Source organism: Lepidochelys kempii, chromosome 2, assembly GCF_965140265.1.
Source record: "Lepidochelys kempii isolate rLepKem1 chromosome 2, rLepKem1.hap2, whole genome shotgun sequence".
NCBI classification, from domain to species: domain Eukaryota; kingdom Metazoa; phylum Chordata; order Testudines; family Cheloniidae; genus Lepidochelys; species Lepidochelys kempii.
The window spans coordinates 112,925,034-112,942,798 of NC_133257.1; the positions used below are offsets into that span (position 1 = coordinate 112,925,034).

General features: G+C 39.0%; 1 protein-coding gene across 5 annotated transcripts in view; it reads left to right on the forward strand.

Moving 5' to 3' along the window:
• The window catches only part of PAK1IP1 (PAK1 interacting protein 1), an 18,822-nt gene extending 2,057 nt beyond the window's left edge, over positions 1–16,765 (forward strand). For 3 of the 5 annotated variants that reach the window (XM_073332001.1, XM_073332004.1, XM_073332005.1), the window contains exons 2-10: positions 221–383; positions 1,080–1,200; positions 1,296–1,370; positions 2,633–2,685; positions 3,646–3,791; positions 3,877–3,974; positions 6,124–6,223; positions 9,181–9,316; positions 12,706–12,915. In XM_073332001.1, coding sequence (XP_073188102.1) covers positions 221–383; positions 1,080–1,200; positions 1,296–1,370; positions 2,633–2,685; positions 3,646–3,791; positions 3,877–3,974; positions 6,124–6,223; positions 9,181–9,316; positions 12,706–12,866 — 1,053 coding nt within the window. In that variant the 3' untranslated portion in view covers positions 12,867–12,915. Of the gene's footprint in view, positions 1–220; positions 384–1,079; positions 1,201–1,295; positions 1,371–2,632; positions 2,686–3,645; positions 3,792–3,876; positions 3,975–6,123; positions 6,224–9,180; positions 9,317–12,705; positions 12,916–16,258 lie in introns of those variants that run through there. The other 2 variants (XM_073332002.1, XM_073332003.1) reach the window with 2 other exon arrangements.
• Positions 16,766–17,765: the final 1,000 nt, after the last annotated feature.

Sequence of the window (17,765 nt, forward strand, 5' to 3'; positions counted from 1 at the left end):
CTAGTCACACAGTGACCACTAGGAAACATCCTTCACAGGTTCCCATTAGATCTGTAACAGAATAGAACGTTTTTGTATGTTTAGCAAAATGAACATGGCTAGTTTTTGCTATTTCAAAATTAGTCTTATACTGTGATATTTATAATCTGATCATAGGCAAGTTAGAACATATCACACTGGTTGTGTTTCAAAAAAGGTTCATTTTATATTTTGTTTTCAGAACTGGATGCCTATCCCTGACTTTACCCATCATGCCCACACTGCCTCATTATCAGCAGTAGCTGTGAATAACAGATATGTAGTCACTGGTAGCAGAGATGAAACGATCCAAATATATGACATGAAAAAGAAGATAGAACATGGGGCATTGCTTCATCATAATGGTAAGGAAACTTTTCTTTTTAGAGGTATTAATTACATGATTTACTAATGGGTGTGTTTCTGTAACAGAGAACTGTCAATTTTTAATGGTGCCTTAGTTGAGATACATTTGAAATGGATTAAGGAATTATTAAATGCATATAAATAAATGTGACTTACGTTAGAGAGTGAGGAATCAGACAGAATTCAAAATTGTATGCTACTACAGACAAGGACAAGAGAGGGGCATCAGTGATTTTTAAATATGGTAATTAAACTTATTTTTATGACGAAATATGTAGTAAGTAAGCCAGGTTTCATCTAACAAGTAGAACAAAAGGCTGGCATGTTTGGATGCTGGAAGCAGTCTGTTCTTTCACAGATACAGAGGTATTGCTGCATGTTTTGTGCATGCGTTAGTTTTGCAAATTATGTATGAGGTGTGCTTACAGTGTTGTAATTCCTAGACATGTATTATGTAAAAAGGTATCTGTGTTATAGGTGTGATGCAAAATGAAAACAATTTAAGTGACTTTCATTTTGAACTTCAAAATATAATTTCATGTGTGTGACTCTATTGGAAATTATGCAATTAAGTTTTAAAATATTAGCATGTCTTTAAGTGAATATCTTGACGTTTTATATAAAACTATTTTTTGTGTAGTATTTTTATTCAAGATGTCATAATGTAGATTAATAGTGCTGATCTTGATCTGTAGGCACGATAACTTGCCTGGAGTTCTATGGGAATGCACACTTATTAAGTGGAGCAGAAGATGGATTAATTTGTATTTGGGACACAAAGAGATGGGAATGTCTGAAATCCATTAAAGCACATAAGTGAGTCTTCTGAACTGCTTCTTTTTAGATATTTTTGGTTATTTATGTGACAAAGAAAATACATGATTAACTTTTTTTGTTGTTGACTTTATTAGGGGGCATGTGACATCTCTTTCTATTCACCCGTCTGGAAAATTAGCTTTGTCAGTAGGAACAGACAAAACATTAAGGTGAGTCAAAATTGGCTGAAAATCTTATTTAGTGAAATTTACTAAATGATCTCATTGAATTATAAGAAAGGATTATACACTGGGGCTAGATTGTGAAGCAACGATCAGGGAAGCATCTGTGATGCTGCTGTCAGTTAACCTATGTAACTGTGTATGTTTTCACACTTGCAGGATTCCTGGTCTATCAATATGTACCTTTTAATTTTACTTAGTACCTCTGTGCCTTAGCCTACACTTAAATTAGGTCATCATAGCTATGTCAGTCAGGGATTCTAAAAAAACCCCACACACCTCTGACCGATTTAGCTATGCCAACCTAACCCCCAGCGTAGATGCAGCTATGTTGATGGAAGAGGGCTTCCGTCAACGTAGCCACCATCATTCAGGGAGGAGGCATTCCATCAATCAAGTCTGCATCAATACTAGGGGGTCATGCCGACATAGTTATGGTAATATAGCTATACTTGTGAAGTTTCTATAGTGTAGTTGTACCTAGCACTTTGAAATTTCCTCTTAGCTCCATTGAAATATTAAAGAGTTAATATTCATCCTGTTGACTCTGTAGTATACAAAACTGGCCTTTTAACCCAAAGGAGTAGGGAAGCCCATCTTTATCAAACTGCTAGATTGACGTCTTCTGTTAGCCTCGAGTGATGTCAGTTGCATGTGGAACAAGTGCCAACCTTTCAGGGAAGAATACAAAGCTAAGAGATTGGTGTTGGGAGGAGGACTGGATGGCCTGCTCTAGACAGGAGTGCAGACTGTTACATTTTTAAAAATAGCACCAGCATTTTAAAATATTCTTTTAAAGAACAGCGCCAGCAGCAGTCCCAGGCACATGCTGCCACCCCCTTTCCCCCGCCCCGTTGCGCGCCAGTGGCAGTCCCGGACTGTGCTGCCCCTCCTTTTCCTCCCCTCCCCTGAGCACCAGCAGTGGTCCTGGGCTGTGTGAACGGGGTCCTCGGCCACATGCTGCTCCCGGCCCCCTTCCCCTCCCAACACCTGCAGCAGTCCCAGAGCACTCGTGGCGCCCCCAAAGCCCCACCTGCAGAGCACCCAAGATTTAGTCAGGAGTATAAAGTACAAGTCATGGACAAGTCAGGCCATTCATTTTTGTTTACTGTCCATGATCTGTCCATGACTTTTTTACTAAAAATACCCATGACTAAAACATAGCCTTACCAATGGTTAGTAAATGGTACTTTAATTTATCTGTGCTATTTTAAGTGATGCATATTCAATCCCTTTTTGGTATTTTACAGAACATGGAATCTTGTAGAAGGACGATCTGCCTTCATCAAAAATCTGAAGCAAAGTGAGTGTGTCAATCTAATCTGCAAAATATTTATTAAAACTAAAATTAGCTGAGTTCCTTTTGTGTATGTGCGTATTTGTTTAAAAGTTACACTAGGGTAGCCTTTGACTTGCAAATGTTTGACTTTTTAATTAATTCACTCTGCTCTACCTTTTACTAAAGATCAAAGGCGCATGTCCTGAATACAGAAATTGCAATGGACAGGGTATAGTAATACTACAGCAGAAATCTTATTTCTTTCCTCAAAGAAATAAGGCTAAAAATCTTTTTTTTTTTTCTGTACCCCTTTTAATTGTAACACTTTAGATGATCAAAACGGAAAAATTAAAAAAAATAATTTGCTATTTATTCTGTTAGTGGTAGTAGTAGTATTTGTGTTCCTTGTTTACTTTCTGCATTTATTTCAGCTTGGACATTAAAAATCGACTGGACAGTTTCTAAAGATTCTCACTTTTAGATTCTTATGCGCTAATATGAATTTGGGTTGCAAAGACTACAGAAAAATGTTTCTTTTAAAATATAACTCTTTATCGGAAGTTTCTGTTTTTAGTTCTTTGGAACATTGATTTTTGGTAGGGTTTTGTACAAGCTTGTTTTTACAAAACCTAAATTTTGGGACCTAACAATGTTTTTAAAAATCTGTTTTGCTACGAGTAGATTTATTCCAGTAAATATGAAGATTTGATATGATTTCCCCTTCCGGGTGGTAATATAATCCTCTATCCTGCAAACACACATGCACATGATTACGTTTACTACTATGAGTATCATTGAAGTTAATAGTACTACTCCTGATAATAAATTAAGCATTGGCATAAATATTTGCAGGATTGGGGTCATATACATTGCATGTTAAAGATTGCAGAGTAAAGATGTCGAGAATGAGATTCAGAGTTTTAAAATTATTATTAAGGCAAAACTTACATTCTTTCTGGTTGTTTTTTACTTAAAATTGTTCAGATGCACACATAGTTAAATGGTCTCCTAGTGGAGAGAAGTATGTGGTGGTCGTAACTAATAAAGTGGATGTCTACAAACTTGAAACAGCATCTGTCAGTGGTGCCATCACAACTGAGAAAAGAATTTCTTCAGTTAGATTTATAACAGTAAGTACATAAAAGAAGGGGGTGGAAAGCTAACTTGTTTGAATTACTTTAGCCTCATCTGCATTTTCTTCTCTTTGTCTTCAAGGATTCTGTTCTTGCTATTGCCGGAGATGATGAAGTTATAAGACTGTACGATTGTGACTCACAAAAGTGCCTTTGTGAATTTAAAGCTCATGAAAACAGGTATTTTATATTTGTCCTGTTAAATTGTTTTAAAATTTATGGCAGTGTTGAATACACACTACTACCTGGTTAGTGGCAGCATTCAGAACATCTTGGCTTAATACAGTTTATTTTTATTTTTAAAATAGAAAGTAGACTGCCTTGTTTCTGATGTACTGAGTTGCAAATTCAATACAGATTTGTGCATTCTCACTGAGTGTGGGTGTACACCTCTTTTTATATGAAACATCAAGGAATCCCGGTGTGAAATTTATTTTAATACCTACCCACTGGATATATGATGATTTTGACAATAATATGGTCTGGATGGATCCATGTCAGCCCTTGTCAGGTGGAAGGGACTATCCACATACCATAAAAAAGCCTTGGGAGGAAGGACAGCAAAATGGAAAATATGCAAGCAAGTCTTTTTATATATGTTAAATACAGTATTCTGTGTGTATGTGATTTTAAATTGTCATGCCAATATTTTCCAACAAGAGTTTGCACTCGCATCTTTCGTGGATGTATTCTAAAGAGAAATGGATTTATACCTCCAGATTCTGATTTTTTTATCCATAAAATAGTTACAGCACAGCACAAGAATTGCAGAATTGCCTATTTTGTCCCACCAGTGTGCCTCAAATCAGTTCTCGAGGAACTACTTTTTAACAGTGGTAAAGATTTCAGGTTTTTCATTTCTAATCTATCCTTGGCACCAGGATGCCAAATGGTACTTAGCATTTTTTTATCTTGTTCTCCAGAATCTCAGCTTACTCTTGTTTTTGTTTTAATTAAAATTTCAAGCCCTTGTGGTTGAGGAGAGAACCTTGAAAACAAGCGAAACAAATGTAAACCAATGCAGAGATGTTTCCAGTTCTCTGCAGGTGCAGGCATATTATAGCTTGGAGAGGTGTGAACTGCTCCGTTCATCTAAATGGTCTTAGCTTAGATTCCCAATAATAATGATTTAATCATCTATATTGTTCAATATTTCACTGATAGTCAAAGCATGTAAGAAAGGAGAGGGAGGTGTGTTTGAAGTATAAATTGCCAAGAAAGGATGGAGACAGCAGAAAAAGAGGTGGAACAAATTGCACTGGAAGAATGTACTTCTGTTCTAAAACACAGTGGGTATGTCTACACTTATTGTGGGAGTGAGTCTTTCAGCTCAGGTCCACAGACCTATGGGAGCGGGGCTCGCGCTAGCGTACTAAACATAGCCGTGTAGAGGTTGCTTTGACGTGGTCAGGGTCTGAAGTCCACCTCAACCCTCAAGTTTGAGAACCCGATCTCCAGCCCAAGCCACAATGTCCACACAGGTGTTTTGACAAACATGTACCAGTACTTAGTTGTTTTGGTAGTGTCTGCACCTTTTCCTGGTCTTCTCCACAAAGCAGTCATGAGTCTTGCTCAAAACCAGATACTAACAAACAGTTGTCCATCAATGCTAATTTTTAGATTGGATGTTTTTCCAAAAGATGTGCTCTAGGAATTATTTTGGGGAAAGTTATGGTCTTTGTTATATAAGCGGTCAGACAAGATGATCACAGTAGTCCCTTCTGGTCTTTAAATCTGTAAATAAAAATTTAAAAAATGGCCTAAGGAGTCTTTTAATCTTTACTGAATCCCCATAAGCATTGACTAAGAGGCTGTTACCAATTTATAATTTTGCACTGGTGTCCAAACAGACACCCATGTAAAATAGCACAGTTGGACTCCAAGCCAGTAAAAAGGAAGTCTTATATGTTCCTTTTATCGTTAAAGAAATATCTAGTACTCTGTCTTAATTTAGGTGCCAATTCAGCAGAGCACTTAATCATATGCTAAAGTGCGGTTGATGTCAATGGGTGTTCAGCATGTGCTTAAAATTAAGCACTTACATGCTTTCCTGAATCAGGGTCCTAACAGCCCTCAACATGAATTTTTCAAAGGCACATATTGCTCCAAATGGCAGAATACAAAACAGATTAGTCTTGTGCATGAACTGTATCTTACATGCCTGAATCAAAAATATTCACATGAAGCATCCATAGTTTGTGGCTCTCTATATGACATGTAGAATGTTCTCTCTTGATTTTTAATTTCTGACAACTTCTTACCATCTGTCCTTATTAGTTGAAGCCACCTGTCGTGCTATTAAGTATCCAGGTATTATATTTTGTTCTAGAATAAAAGACATCTACAGTTTTGAAAAAGAAGGACTACAGGTTATAATTACTGCATCCAGTGATGGGTACATTAAATTGTGGAATCTTGAACTCGATAAGGTTAGTACATTAACAACTCATGGAAAAATTGTGGAGAACTAATTTACAAGTGAACATTAGGTTTTTAAAAAGCATGCTGTGCCGGGTTCCCCCACCGGAGTACCTCCTGGAACTAGGGTACCACAGCGGCCCCCCGACCCACCAGCCTGGGCTCCCTTTACACTATATTGCTGTGACAAGCTCTCTCTCCAGGCTCCAGCCTGCACTTTTACCAGCATACATACAGGTATGGACACACCCAGCTGCAGTTACATGCAGATGCTGTGATCAGCCCTGCATGGGAATGCTTCATTTAGGGAACTTCCCAGCTACTCAAGCATGCACCCTCTCTGAAGTGTAAACCCAAAATTATACCATCTTGCGCTATGCAGGGAACTGTACAGCGTAAGCTCATGAAATTCGACCCGTCCCTCAATGTGGACAGGAATATAAAATAGCTTTATGCCCTGAGTTATGACTCCCACACACTGGTTTTAGATACAGCAAAAACAAGTTTATTGACTGAAAAAGACAGATTAAATGATTATAAGGGATAGCAAACAGATCAAAGCAGATTACGTTGCAAATAAACAAAAACACAAACTAAGCTTAATATACTAAACTAAAGAGATAGGGTGAGAATTTGCTATTCATATCCAAAGTGATGATACAAGCAGGCTGCAGATTCTTAGGGGGCAAGCTGTACTAGTTTATAGCTTGGAATCCCCAGATGTTCTATCCACAGGCTAAAAATCCCTTTATCCTGGGTCCAGCACTTCCCCCAGCTCAGTCTTTGTTCCTTAGGTGTTTCCAGGAGTCTTCTTGGGTTGGGAGTCAGTGAAGAACCAAGATGATGTCACTCCCCTGTTTCAGAATTTGTTTCCCCATGCCAGTCAATGGAAAAATACTGGTATCCCAAGGTGGAGACCAGCACCAGGTGACCTGGTCAGATGTCCCTGTCACAGCAGCCATTACTCAGAGGCTGTCTGTAGTGTCCTCAGGAAGGCTCTCCAGGTGGGAGATAAGCGTCTCCTAAGGCCTGTTGTTTCTTCTTAATGGCTCATTAACCTGAATGGGCCCTTGCCAGCCAGTTATCTAGACTGACAGCATTTTACCTAGTAGGTGTTGCCAGGAATAGCTACATGTGAAATAGATATATAGTCAATATTAATAACTTTGGATACAAAAATGAAACATGCATACAAATAGGATAATCATATTCAGCAAACTATAACCTTTCCAATGACACCTCACATGACTTATCTTGCAAAAAATCATTATGATTATGTCATAATCGTATCATAATAATATCATGGTGAAGAATATGGGGTGCAGTGTCACACATGCATTTATAAATTATTTTTAAATATTGAATAAACCTGTTTGCAAACTAGAAATTATGAACTTCCTCCACACCATGTTTATTGGCAAATTTTTATATATATATATGCGCACTTAGATCTTTTGGCTATCAATTCCTCTTACCATAACTTTAAAACTTTTAATTTTTAGTGGTGATTTAAAAAAAAATCTCTGAAATTCTCAAGTAACTTCACCCTCCATCTCGTGCAAGGTTATGCTCTCCCTGATTTCTAACTGGCCACTCTTATAGCTTCCTAATCAATCTTTTATGCTTTGGTGGTTACTATAATCTTTTGTAATGTTGGTGACTAACACCATTCTTTAAAAACGCAAAATATATTATTTACTTTTTGTGTTCAAGAGGGGAAAAATACAGTCTTGACTGAAAAAAATCAAAGATGGTGATACACCAGGCATTTCAATTTTATATTGAGCACTTTTATTCCAGTGTTCATTCAAACATTTTATTTTTTGACAAAGCAGAAAAAAGAAATCACTTCAGAATGTGTCTTTTGCATTTTTATCCGAATGCGTTTTCCCAGGATGCAAAAGGTGAACAGTTTTAGTAACTGTAGTTAGCCAAGGTTTATAAATTATTCATTCTTCATTGAAATGTGATAGGCCCCGTTCTCACTACAATTTTTAACCAAGTTTGTAGCCAATTATTGCCTTGGTTGGCTCTAATTGTGGGTTGTGTCCTCACTTTTTTTCATCATTATTGTTATTGCTGTAGCACTTAAGGACCACAAAGAGGGCTTCATTGTGTTAGGCACTGTACAAATGACACAAAAGACAATCCCTGATCCAAGAAGTTCACATTCCAAGATTCAAACAATATTGTTAAAGCTCAGCAACCATGGCAGCTAACAGTGTTTGTTTGGCTTCAGCCAGAGACCAAGGCTGGCACGTGGTTGTTTTACTGTTACTGGTTCAGCGTGCTTTTTCCCCCAAAGAGCAGCTGTCCTAAACATGTTTACGTAACTGGTGGGCCTGCTCCTTCCTCCTCCCAGCTCTCTGTGTGGTAGGACATTCCAAAGTGCAGTGCTTCATGGGCTGCTATTGCGTGTCCCCTCAGGACACACTTTGTCTTGATGAGATATTATGGAATGTTTGCCCAGATTGTCCCAAAGTGCACTGATACAAACAGTTAAGCAGTATGGTAGATGTAGATACACAAATGTGATTGTGATCACAGAAAAGCTGCTGCGTGCACATACACTGAACCATGTTACTTGTAACCAGTTGTAACCCTGTATTTGAGGAAATAAACTGGGGGTGGGATATATTTCAGTCATATTAGCTTAACACCATTGAGCCCCATTAAGTTGCAGACTAGCAATCTTTGTTGTAGCCAAGATTCACCCAGGCTACAGCCAGCCAACTAATGATTTGAGTTGTGTTGAGCTCTCTCAGTGGAACCAATGTAATTAAAAAACACACCTGTCTTGCCCCTCAAGATGTACCCTTAAGGCAGCCATCTGTCTGACAGCATTACAAAACTACAGTTAACAGTTGTGGCATGGAGATATAAAGCCTTAAAAGTAGATTTACAGGTTAAGTGACCTAAACTATATTGAAATAACCTTTTAATGAATCTGTTTCTATATTTTCCTCAGATCCAGGATAGCCCATCTTTGCTATGTGAAGTCAATACCAAAGCCAGGCTTACATGTCTAGCAGTATGGCTAGACAGAACTTCAGAAACCAAAGAGAACCCTGACAACGCTGCAACCTCTTCTTATGGTAACAGAGGTGGATCCTGATTATTTTATGTTGAAAATAAGTCCTATTTAGGTGCTATTAATATAGTGAGAAAATAGAAAATACGAGAGCAGGTAGGAGTTTTTATTGCATGTTTTGTGGATGAATGTGGTGCTGTTAAAACTAAAGGACATGATAGCACTTATTTAGGGCATCATACTGATAGACGGTGCAAACTTTCTGGCCTAATACTCTCTTAGGGTATATCTACACTACCCGCCAGATCAGCAGGCAGCGATCAATCCAGGAAGGGTTGATTTATCCCATCTAGTCTAGACACGATAAATCGACCCACGAGAGCTCTCCCGTTGACTCCTGTACTCTGCCACTGCGAGGGGTGCAAGTGGAGTCAACGGAACAGCGGCAGCAGTTGACTTACCATAGTGAAGACACCGCGGTGAGTAGATTCATAGATTCATAGATATTTAGGTCAGAAGGGACCACTATGATCATCTAGTCTGACCTCCTGCACAATGCAGGCCACAGAATTTCACCCACCACTCCTAAAAAAGACCTCACACCTATATCTGTGCTATTGAAGTCCTCAAATTGTAGTTTGAAGACCTCAAGGAGCAGAGAATCCTCCAGCAAGTGACCCGTGCCCCATGCTACAGAGGAAGGCGAAAAACCTCCAGGGCCATCCAATCTGCCCTGGAGGAAAATTCCTTCCCGACCCCAAATATGGCGATCAGCTAAACCCTGAGCATATGGGCAAGATTCATCAGCCAGATACTACAGAAAATTCTTTCCCGCGTAACTTGGATCTTACCCCATCTAAAAACCCATCACAGGCCATTGGGCCTATTTACCATGAATATTTAATTACCAAAACCATGTTATCCCATCATACCATCTCCTCCATAAACTTATCGAGTTTAATCTTAAAGCAAGATAGATCTTTTGCCCCCACTACTTCCCTCGGAAGGCTATTCCAAAACTTCACTCCTCTGATGGTTAGAAACCTTCGTCTAATTTCTAATCTAAATTTCCTAGTGGCCAGTTTATATCCATTTGTTCTTGTGTCCACATTGGTATTGAGTTTAAATAATTCCTCTCCCTCTCTGGTATTTATCCCTCTGATATATTTATAGAGAGCAATCATATCTCCCCTCAACCTTCTTTTAGTTAGGCTAAACAAGCCAAGCTCCCTGAGTCTCCTTTCATAAGACAAGTTTTCCATTCCTCGGATCATCCTAGTAGCCCTTCTCTGTACCTGTTCCAGTTTGAATTCATCCTTCTTAAACATGGGAGACCAGAACTGCACACAGTATTCCAGGTGAGGTCTCACCAGTGCCTTATATAACGGTACTAAAACCGTCTAAGTACGTCGACTTCAGCTACGTTGTGTAACTAAGATCGATTCCCCCTGCCCCCCCACTGTAGACCAGGGCTCAGTCTGGAGCAGTAATGCCAGAACTACTGAAGACTCAATAAATAAGCAACCATATAACGGCATTTTGCAGAATCACTTTTCAAATGGAACCCACTTGAAGGATTAAGTTTTCCCAGCTAAAAATATACAGTTTTCTCAAATACACATGACACTACTTGCTGACTGTATTATTGAAACATGCCAATCTGACACTTTGGATGTCCACCCAGACCACTAATGGGTTCTGTCACTGTCTGCCCTGTAACCCTGGGTGCCTCTAGAGTGCAGCTTTGGTTCAGAGCCCTGACACCAGCAGCATGCTATAGTATAATGGTCTCACCCTGGCTTCCACCAGTCCAGTTGCTCCTTGTAGGGTGACTCAACAACCTTCCAGTCCCAAGTCTCCCCAAAACCATCTCCCCTACAGTGTCCAGTCCCTCTTACTGGACACTCACAGAGATAACAGCAAGTTCGCTGCCTCCAAAAAGCCAGTACACAAAACAGCTTGTCAGCTCAGCTGGGGGGATCGCACTCCATCATAATACACAGCACAAATGGTTCGTAGTAAAACGGAGAATAAGTCTATTAACAAAAAACATAGATTTAAGTGATTTCAAACAAAAGTGAAAGAGGTCTGAAAGGGCTACAAACAAAACAAAAAGAACACACTTTCCAGTGTCGACAACTTAATTCTAGCAAGATATGGCTTTTGCGTAACATAGTTCTTTTGTCAGCATCTTGCAGCCTCTTGTAACAGGAGGACCCATCTTTCATAGATACAAAGCGCTGGCTTCTTTGCTGTCTTGGGTGATGAATATCCCAAAGTCTTGTCGCAACTCCTTATATCTCCAAAATTTGTCTTTGTCTTCAAAGCCAAGAAGCCTTCCTGGGGGCTCAACATTCTGTCTCCACCAGGGACCCAATGCTGTGTCAATTTCTCAGTTTCCTGAGATTTACAATGCAAATGATATTCCTGCAATCTCTGATGCAAATGAATGGCTCATTGTCCTTGTCACACCTGGTTCAATCTGCAGTTGAGCCAAAGAGGTGTTGGCCTTTCTCTTTTGTCTGCTTACAGCAGGGGTTCTCAAACTGGGGGTCGGGACCCCTCTGGGGTCATGAGGTTATTACATGGGGGGTCGCAAGCTATCGGCCTCCACCTCAAGCCCCACTTTGCCTCCAGCATTTATAATGGTGTTAAATATGTAAAAAAGTGTTTTTAATTTAAAAGGGGGGTCACAAACAGAGGCTTGCTATGTGAAAGAGGTCACCAATACTAAAGTTTGAGAACCACTGGTTGCACACATTTCACAGTGATATTAATGACCAGCAGGGTTATTGGTTTTCCAGTGATACACTACAAGATACCTTTTAAATTAATATTATGACAAGTGTGTGAAGTTCATTGAGCTGGTCAGGCCAGCTGAGATTTACTTTTATATGCCAGGGAGGCCCTGCCCATCTGGCATTGCGGTGTTCTGAGGGTCACAGCTAGTCTGACCAAAATCTTAATTTTCTGCAGTGTTCTCTAAGCACCTTTAAGTAAGAATTAATGTGGTAATATTTAGGTAAATAAAATGCTCAGGCTTTTAGGGTACTGGTTTTGACTGGCAGTATGCTGTGCACGGGTTCTTAAACCTGTTGGGTCAGATTTTCAATGCAGTTTTGCGTCTCTAATAGGTCACTTGCATGTCAGGTGTGTAGGTGTGGACAGATGTATTTACCCAATATCATGGGTCTAACTTAGAAAATCTAGCCCAGTATTTTTTTACTTGGCAGTCCTGCATGACCATCTAAAATACATTTACTTGCTCACTTGATATTTGGACATTGCATACCAAGTAACATACATGGCACTCTCCTCTCTTCCACTAAAATAGATTATAGAGCTCATTCTGTTTCAATTTCTTTTTTAAATGGGGGGAAATAAATATGTACTTCATGCCAGCAGAGATTTCAAATATTGAACTTAAATACTCATGATGAATAACGTTCTGCTTTGTTTCAGTAAATGAAGATGAACAGCCATTGATAACTAGGAAAAAGAAAGTTTGCTGGACTGATGATAGTGAGAAATCAGCAAAGGGAGATAGGCAAGTGACGCCCAAGAAACGAAAATCAGAAGGTGCACAGCAAAAGAAGAAAACGAAACTACAGAGCTCAAAATGAATGTAACCTCTTTACCACTCAAATAATAAGCTGATACTAGTAAATTTCATTATCGCTGTTCATTATTTTTTACACCTATCACTTCTACTCAAGCCATTTTTTGCCATCTCAACAGGGCACGTATTTCTGAAACTATCTAATTTTGGGAGTAGAAAATTTTTCTACATTGGTAAATGACCATTCAGAATTTTGTAAGGTGGCAAATCTGATGGTACTAACTTTTCTTGAAATATACCATTCAGAGGTAAACGCATAATGATGTATATCTAATTTATGTTTTTAATTATATCAAATATAGTATAAAAATTCTCTTTGAACAGTTCTGAAATTCAGTTTAAAACTACAAAAATTGCTGCAGTTCTGCGTTAATATACTTGGATTTTCTCGTTTTAATAATTAAAACTTGAAAATAGGTTTCAGTGAAATATACAATGAAAATGTCTGCAGTTAACCATTTCTACAATGTTAAATTGTTTGCAACAGGACTCGCAGCCCATAAAGATCTTCCACAGTGTTTAGACACTTGTATCTAGGAGGACTTAATTTTGGAAGGGACCAGTTTTTTATATAATTCAGGGAAAACTGTGTTTTAAATACACCTACTAGGCTGGATTTTTTTACTAAAAAAATGTGCCTGCCTTTATCACTTTAAGGGTTATCTTTAGACAATCTTAATATATACTCCATGATGTCATAAAAATAGAACTACCAAAAATATCCTTCATATATTCACAAAAAGAAAACTTGTGTTTAACCCGTAAGACAGCAATGAAAAGAGGGTGTAAAAAGCAAATTGTATATTTTTTGCCTTCTACTATTTCAAGTCTTTAATTTTAAAAAGGCCTGTGTCCATAAATTCAACTCTGTTTATGTCCTCTTTTTTCTAGGAGTTGGTTTACTTGATTGAAACGGGTTTCAGAGTAGTAGCCGTGTTAGTCTGTATCCGCAAAAAGAACAGGAGGACTTGTGGCATCTTAGAGACTAACAAATTTATTTGAGCATAAGCTTTTGTGAGCTACAGCTCACTTTATCGGATGCATAGGTGCCACAAGTACTCCTCTTCTTTTTTTCATTGAAACAAACACTTTTGTAACTTTTATGCAGGCATTTTACAAGTATTTACATTTACTCTCAGGCTGTTGAAATGCCAGTGTTAATAGGAAGTGGGCTAGAACAACTTTAAGATGTCCTATATGTTTTAAATCTTTATGTTCATAGAAATGTAATATAAATTAGTTAAGTTGGAAAAGCTTACATTAATTTCTTTCCTTCTCCTTTTCTCCCCTAAAAAGTTTATCAAGTCTGTGCTTTGAGATTTATTGTGTAAAACAGAGAAAGAGTAGTATTTATTATGTATGTAAAGTTGTCTCCCTGATGAACCATTATACCATTGTGCTAAGTATTCGTACTGGGCATAATTCCACCTATCTTTAAAGGAAAGTGAGCAGAGAATGTTCAGTCAAAATAAGAATCATGGCTGACAATAGGCACTAAAGCAGAAATGTTCTCTACTCCAGTGGTTCTCAACCAGGGGTCCAGGGACCCTTGGGGGCCGCGAGCAGGTTTCTGGGGCACCACCAAGCAGGGCCAGTGTTAGACTTGCTGGGGTCCAGGGCAGAAAGCCGAAGCCCCATTGCTTGGGACTAAAACCTGGGGCTCTGAATCCCACCACCTGGGGCTGAAACTGAAGCCTGAGCAATGTAGCTTCGCTGGGGCGCCTGTGGCTACCCCCTAACACCGGCCCTGGCTTTTATATGCAGAAAACCAGGTATTGTGGCACGGGTGGACTGTGGAGTTTTTATAGCATGTTGTTGGGGGCCGCAGAAAGAAAAAGGTTGAGAACCCCTGCTCTACTCTATATAAAAATTTGATTAACCTGAATGTAGAGGACCAGATTAGTATTGAAGGGGTAGGAAAACTCAACAGAATGAATGGGGCCACACTGGAAAAGGAATGCAGTGTATCTTGGGGGGGACATAAAATAAAACCTGTAAAGTATTTTAGCACAGCAGCCTGACTCTGCCTGAGCACTAAAGGGTCCTCTGACACAAAAGCAAAACAAACATAATCTGGACTCTGCTAGGATCTTTCACTTTATGGTGGCAATGTGCTCTTGGAGTAGGGATCTATGTTAATCTTTTGTAACTTTTTCCCTTATTTAGTTGAACTAAACCCTTTCTGTGTTAATTTGATTTTTAAACCTGGTTTATATTGATTTAGCTTAGCTTCACAGGGACAGTTTAAAGTCACACCTTTATTTAAACTTGCATAACTCTGAATATACATTAAGGCCTAAAATAGTTTTTAGAAGCTTCTGGTTTTATACAAAGCTTTTACCTATATAAAATAAGCCTGATCCATTTGAGGGTGCAGTGTGAAATATATCCAATCAAACTTTTAACTGACTGCTAGGCCATTTTAATGGCAGATATTGAGAGTTGTGTATGGTTCTTTTAGAACCATATTTTGTATAGTATTTTCAGATGTCTATTTTTATTTCTATTTAATATGTCTATGGGCTGAGGTGATGGATGCCATTTATACATGTAGACTAGTAGATAGCAATTTTGGTTTTTTAAATATGTAGGATGAATTTTCACAAACACTGCAATATGGAAATATGCAGATTAATCTCCACCCAAAAAATTAAGCATATACGTGTTTAAGACTGTGGATCAAAAACTTGAGTTTATTGGCTAAGACCCTATCCTGTTTTTCTGTATCCTTCATATGTCTTTGGGATATATTTTACCTCACAGTACACAAGGTGTTGGCAGGAAATGTTAGTGCAAAACACTTCCTTCAGCAAATGTGTCCTTTTTACCAGTGTTGCATACTTACTATAGTGGAAGAAACTGTTGCATTTACCACACTTGTGAATGCATTTGATGAGGGCCAGAGGGATCTTCTGTAACTGGGCTTTCAGCTAATTACTAGACAGAAGAAACATTGAAAAAAAACTACTAATCAATAACATCTGAAATGTATATGTTACACTTTGATAAGGACTGAACTGCAGTGGAATAATACTGTTTACTAGATATGATCCCAGTAATCAAGTTATTGTCTGGATATGAATTTCCTAAGAATTTGTGGGTGAGGTTTGGATCTGGAGTTTCTGCTTAGGCCCATCGCTAGTTTTTTAACCTCTCTAATTATAGAGGCGTATATAAACTATTATTCATTTTATGCTAACTATAGGCCCAAAGTTGGATAGTCAACAAAATTTCCATAAGTCAGCAGTCATTACAGTGGCAGTTATCCTAGTTAAGTCTGAAATGAATCTCCTATTGTCAACTGCAGTTTCTCTTTTTATTTATTATTAAAGTTAATGATAACATTCTCAAACTCCTTTTGGGCTGAAAAGAAATGTTTTTCATGTTTGTTTTTAGGTCAGAGGTGACGTTTAAAAAACAACAAAAACCTTTCACCAAAATCCATTAAGCCTTTTTTTTTTGAGAGGTGTATGCAGTGACAGACCAACCATTTTCTTCCACATGCTGCTGTCAGATACTTTTAGCAAGTGTAATTCAGCAATAACCAGTGTGAGGGCTGAAGATATACGTGTTTAAAAAAAAAGAGTTCTGCAAGGTAAGCACTTCTTAGCTGAAACATATGTCCCACACTGTACATTGATAGCATGTTCTTATCACAATAAGTACAGTCTATATGAAACCCATAGTAAAGACCTATTTCTGTTTTACTGAGCAAATCCAGGAGAGAAGCTTCTGATAAGACAGACATGCTGAGCGGAGATCAGAAGAACTGGGCACAATGGCCCATCATCTGTTTATCACAACTGCACCTATTGTGGTTGGTTGGTTTGTCCCTCCTTGGGACCCAACCAAGAAAAAGAACATTCTCTCTTATTTCAGGTTTCAGAGTAACAGCCGTGTTAGTCTGTATTCGCAAAAAGAAAAGGAGTACTTGTGGCACCTTAGAGACTTAACAAATTTAATTTGAGCATAAGCTTTCGTGAGCTACAGCTCACTTCATTGGATGCATGCAGTGGAAAATAGAGTGGGGAGATTTTATATACACGGAGAACATGAAACAATGGGTGTTACCATACACACTGTAACGAGAGTGATCAGGTATTTTATATACACAGAGAACATGAAACAATGGGTGTTACCATACACACTGTAACCTGATCACTCTCGTTACAGTGTATGGTAACACCCATTGTTTCATGTTCTCCATGTATATAAAATCTCCCCACTCTATTTTCCAGTGTATACATCTGATGAAGTGAGCTGTAGCTCAGGAAAGCTTATGCTCAAATAAATTTGTTAAGTCTCTAACGTGCCTCAAGTATTCCTCTCTTATCTCCCCCTGCACCCGTTTTTCATTCTTTTTTTCCTTCATCCTCCTCCTATCAGTAACAGCAAGTAGATGAAAATAAAGTGAGGTACCTTGATTGTTCTTGTAGTCTAACTTATTTTTCTATAGACCTCTTAAAGATTGCTGAGGATCTCTACAGACCACTTAATAATCTTTCCAAATACTGTAAAAAAAATGTTGGGGTGTGGGGTCTGGCCAGGAGCTAGGGTAAGGGAGGGGGCTCAGGGTTGGGGGCAGAAGGTTGGGGATGGAAAGTTTACCTGGGGCGGCTCCTATCAGGTGCAGGTGGGAAGGGTGGGGAGTGCAGGAGCTACTGTTTGGTGCTCAGGATGGATGTGTGGGGGGGTGCAGAAGTCAGGGTACGGGGAGGCTGGGGGTGTAGAAGTTGCTGGGGGGGTTCAAGGGTCAGGGGCTTGGGGTGTGTGAGGGGGTGCAGGGGTCAGGGTGGACAGGGGGCTGGAGGGGGGTATGCCGCGATTCCAGCCCCTTCCCCAAGGTTGCCACCCCCTCCCCAGCGTGCTGAGGCTCTGCTCTTCCCCCTCCCCCTGCCGGCAA